Source organism: Nothobranchius furzeri, chromosome 7, assembly GCF_043380555.1.
Source record: "Nothobranchius furzeri strain GRZ-AD chromosome 7, NfurGRZ-RIMD1, whole genome shotgun sequence".
Classification (NCBI taxonomy): domain Eukaryota; kingdom Metazoa; phylum Chordata; class Actinopteri; order Cyprinodontiformes; family Nothobranchiidae; genus Nothobranchius; species Nothobranchius furzeri.
In genome coordinates this window covers 51,180,088-51,184,064 of record NC_091747.1, presented here as the reverse complement: position 1 = coordinate 51,184,064, position 3,977 = coordinate 51,180,088, and the positions used below count along the sequence as shown (strand labels likewise).

Here is a 3,977-nt window from a genome sequence, read left to right as displayed (position 1 = left end):
ACCATGTCTTTGTTTTTGTTCTTTTTTGTGTCAATCCGTGGAGTTTTCTTTCCTCCTCATCTAAACCTTTGATATTGGCTGTTTCATTTTGACTGGTGAGGCAGACTGACTCACCCCAGCAGTTTAAAACAAACCCAGGCAGCTTGTCGCTGTGATGAGATAAGTGATCTGTGGTTGGGCAACCTGTTACCTCCACGTGCGCTTGAATGTTGCTCTGTTGTTTGTCCTCCTGGAACATATTTTCATTTCTGCAATGTGAGAGACTCAGCTGACACGCTAATGTCAAGGAAATTGCGCGTTAATGTGCCTGTGCCTACGTGCTCCTTAACCCGTCGACCCAATGCAGCGTGCGGCATGTGCGCAAAGAGCGGATTTATTGCGCATCCTGCAGATTTATTAAATATTGTGCATCAGAGATAATATTATTATTTTTGGGTGAGGGAGGAAATGCGAGTTTAGCATAAAATAATCAAGAAAACTAAAGAAAAACTGACTGGCACAGTGTTTTCTCATCAACACTTTGGCAGGGGAAGGATACTCCTCTTACGCACGGTGGGTGTGTAGGTGGACGTCTCAGGAAGTCCACCATCCATTGGCCGGAGTGTGGGAAACAATATAAATCGGCGCCACATTCTACAACGGTGGGAAAAAGTTGCACTAGAGCTCAAACGTGGCGTCCTGTTGCGTGATTTCCCGCAGCCGACTTCAGGAAAACCCAGCGTCTCCATCCACGGACAGCAGTCCTGAGCGCAACAGCCTCCAGCGCTGCGCTGCGTTTGAAGACATCCGTGGAGGAGAAACGTCCCCAACAGGAATTTAAACTTGTGTTTATATTTGAGAGCCGCTTGTTGCGCTGGAGTCAAAAAATGAAGGTTTTTCTTCTGCTCTGCCTGTTTTGTGGATTGTATGGTGCGTTCGCAAAAGGTGAGTAAAAGGTGCCCAAAGTGTCTGCTGTTAATTTAACCGTGCTTCTTACTCCTCATAACTGCAAATCTCATTTGAACTTACCATTAAAATATTATTTTTGCCCAAGGAAATTCCCGATTTCACGCACGAAATTTGGCGCATAATTTAAAGGGAAAGGACGAAATTAGGCATTTTGTGACAATCTGTGGTTCGAAAGTAAAACTATAGTCACTTAAATCTTTGCTGTGGTTCGTGCCTGCAGGAATAAAACTCTTGACTACTTGACTACTGCTTATACTGACAGATAAGCGCAAAGCACTGAGAGCGTGTGTTTGGATAAGTCGGACCTTTGCGCTCCGGCTCCTTGTGCGCCTGGCCCCGGCTGAGTGGATGCATCAAGGGCGTTATTTCCTGAATATAACAGATTTGATATAAAGGGAAGAGGGGTCACGATCACCCGTGGACAAGCGTTCCGGTGCAGGAACTGGGATCCGTCTCTGCGCATTGCTCTGGAGATCTTTGCTGTTTTAGAATCACTTGGAGAGACAGAAAAAAACTTAGTTTGTATACTTTGTGCAAATATCTGCATCAAGTTAAACTTCTGACATGTGGTGAAAACAATTGTTTACAAATTTGTATAATAAACATTATAAACTAAACATATTTTTTAGTTTATTGATTTTTTACACCTTAAGTTTAGGTGAAATATAAATTTCGTTGGTTCGTTTTGTAGTTTTTATTTATTTAATAGGCTCACAAAACGACACAAATCGCATAACTGATGCTTTTAAAAATAGAAAAATAAAAAATAGATCTGGCAAAAACCAAACAAGGTGTGTAATTTCTCATTATAGTCAATGCATTTTATATTTCTATTAATTTCTAATCATTAGACAATTTGGTCAAAAATGTACCCGTTCAGATAAGTAAAATATTTGAAGAAAATCTTTGAAAACACCAAAATACATTTAAACTATTTTCATTACTTTTACGTGATCATAGAAAACTGATCAAAACTATCTCTATGTAGCTTAATTGTCTAGATTTTACTCAGAATCACCAAACAAATGCATATTGGTAATACAAACATTTTGTTCCAGATTACTTAGGTCGGGGGGGGGGGGGGGGATTTTTTATCCTATGATGAAACTTGTGACAGAAGCAGCTCATGATTAATAATTTCCCATCCAGACTGTTTGTAATGCATAAAATGACAAATAAAACTTAAAACTCCCAGAATGTTACACAAACTGTGGTTTGCTACTGCATATTTTATGAGTACATGTGTGGGTATAAGGGAGTTTTAAGAGCTGGGATTGGTCTGCTCCAATGGCCTGAACAGACATTTCTTCCAGTCTGCATCAAATCTGATGAAATTCAAACCTCATCTCTAACTGGATGCAAAAGTCTGTATATCTCATTAATAGATTGCACATCTAAAATATATGCAAACTAAAAATAAATAAATAAAGCAGCATTTTTTGCTAAATTGAGCTAAATATGCCATATGTAATGTAAAAACACTGGATAATTCAAAATTATTGCATGGGAAATTTAAAGTTATGGGGAAATATCCGCTTATTGGTTGCTCATTTAAACTATTTAAGGAGATCACTGACTTCCTTTGCATTGTTGTGTGCTCATTTGTTGCCTTTTCACACACTGACAAACTCAAGGAAATGGTTTAGGAAGTGCTACTGTGAGTAACACTAGCTGTGTTCAGCAGTGGGTCTTCTGGGAACAATGGTGCAGAAAAGTCATAAATTTACCAGCTGCTTGACCAGTAATTTACCCAGAAACAGGGAGGCATGTGTTTGAGAAACAGTCAGAGAAAAATGGATTTCCTCAGAATGAAAAGAAGGGTGGACAGACAAGTATGGAAGAGGATAAGGGTGACAAAGAAGAAAATAATTTTGAATTAATCACAGAATTCTGTGATTAATCTCAAAACTTCTGAGATTAATCTGAGTTTAATCACAGATTTCTGTGATTTATTCTGAGATTAATCATAGAATTATGTGATTAAATTCAGAATTCTGAGATTAACCACAAAATTCAAATATTTTTTCCTCAAAATTCAAATAATTTTTTTATTGCAATAGTAATGGAATTCTTCTTTTTTTAACAGAAGTATGGATTCTATGAAAAAAGTCATAATTCTGAGATTAAATTCGAATTATCTTTCCTTTCATTTTTTCCAGCAGCCCTAAACCTCCTCCGCAAACAACTGTCTCCATCTCATTTATACACATTAACCATGTAGATGAGAATTTTGTTTCAATAAGTAACTGATGAATTGAGGAAAGGTCAAAGTGAAGAGTCACAGATTCGCCATGCCTGCTGTGGAGGCAGAAACAATATTTGTTCTTTAACTGCTACAATTGTGTTCTGTGTCCCCATCTTCGGTCCAGTCTCTGCAAACATACATTCAAAAAAGAAGTTCAGCGTTCCTCTCCTGAATGTGACGAGTCATCAGCTGGTTCTGGAGGCCAATCAGACGCTGCAGCTCAACTGCAGGTGAGTTTAGGTTCTCAGATCAGCAGCCAGGGAACTGATGAGTCACCATTCTTTCTATCTGGAAATCTAAGAAAACCAAACATATTTCTTTTAGAAACTCAAAGTCACCAAAATGCATCATTTTCAGATAGTTTTAATTCATGAAATTCAAATTGTTGTGTTTCTCTAAACTGCTGGGCTAATGAGATGCAATAATTATTTCTACTTGAAATTAATGGAAGAGTATTCATTCTTGTCCAACGTATTCCAACTAAATTCACGCAAAAGACGTGAAACTGGTGTTTTGCAGAAACTTAGAGATATAAAGTATAAATATTAATTCAGAATAAGTGAAAATATATTTTGTGAATACGTTTGGTGTTCAAAAACAGGAGATTTGGGGGTGAACTTTTGTCAGAAATGACGTTCAGAACTATTCCTGAACTGGTAATAATTTGATGATGACATGAGAACCGGTGCATTTGTGTGTTTCTGCACCCAGACCTTTAATTTCACTTTAAATCTATTTATTTCTAACCTATTGACTCTAAATGTGAGACAGAAAGAACACGTGT

The 3,977-nt window shown here is 37.7% G+C and overlaps 1 protein-coding gene across 2 annotated transcripts in view; it reads left to right on the top strand.

Annotated features, from left to right (window-relative positions):
* The first annotated feature begins 664 nt into the window (after nt 1–664).
* The window catches only part of flt1 (fms related receptor tyrosine kinase 1), a 38,754-nt gene continuing 35,441 nt past the window's right edge, over nt 665–3,977 (top strand). For both annotated transcript variants that reach the window (XM_054751170.2, XM_054751169.2), the window contains exons 1-2: nt 665–924; nt 3,318–3,423. In XM_054751170.2, coding sequence (XP_054607145.2) covers nt 867–924; nt 3,318–3,423 — 164 coding nt within the window. In that variant the 5' untranslated portion in view covers nt 665–866. The remainder of the gene's footprint in view (nt 925–3,317; nt 3,424–3,977) is intronic.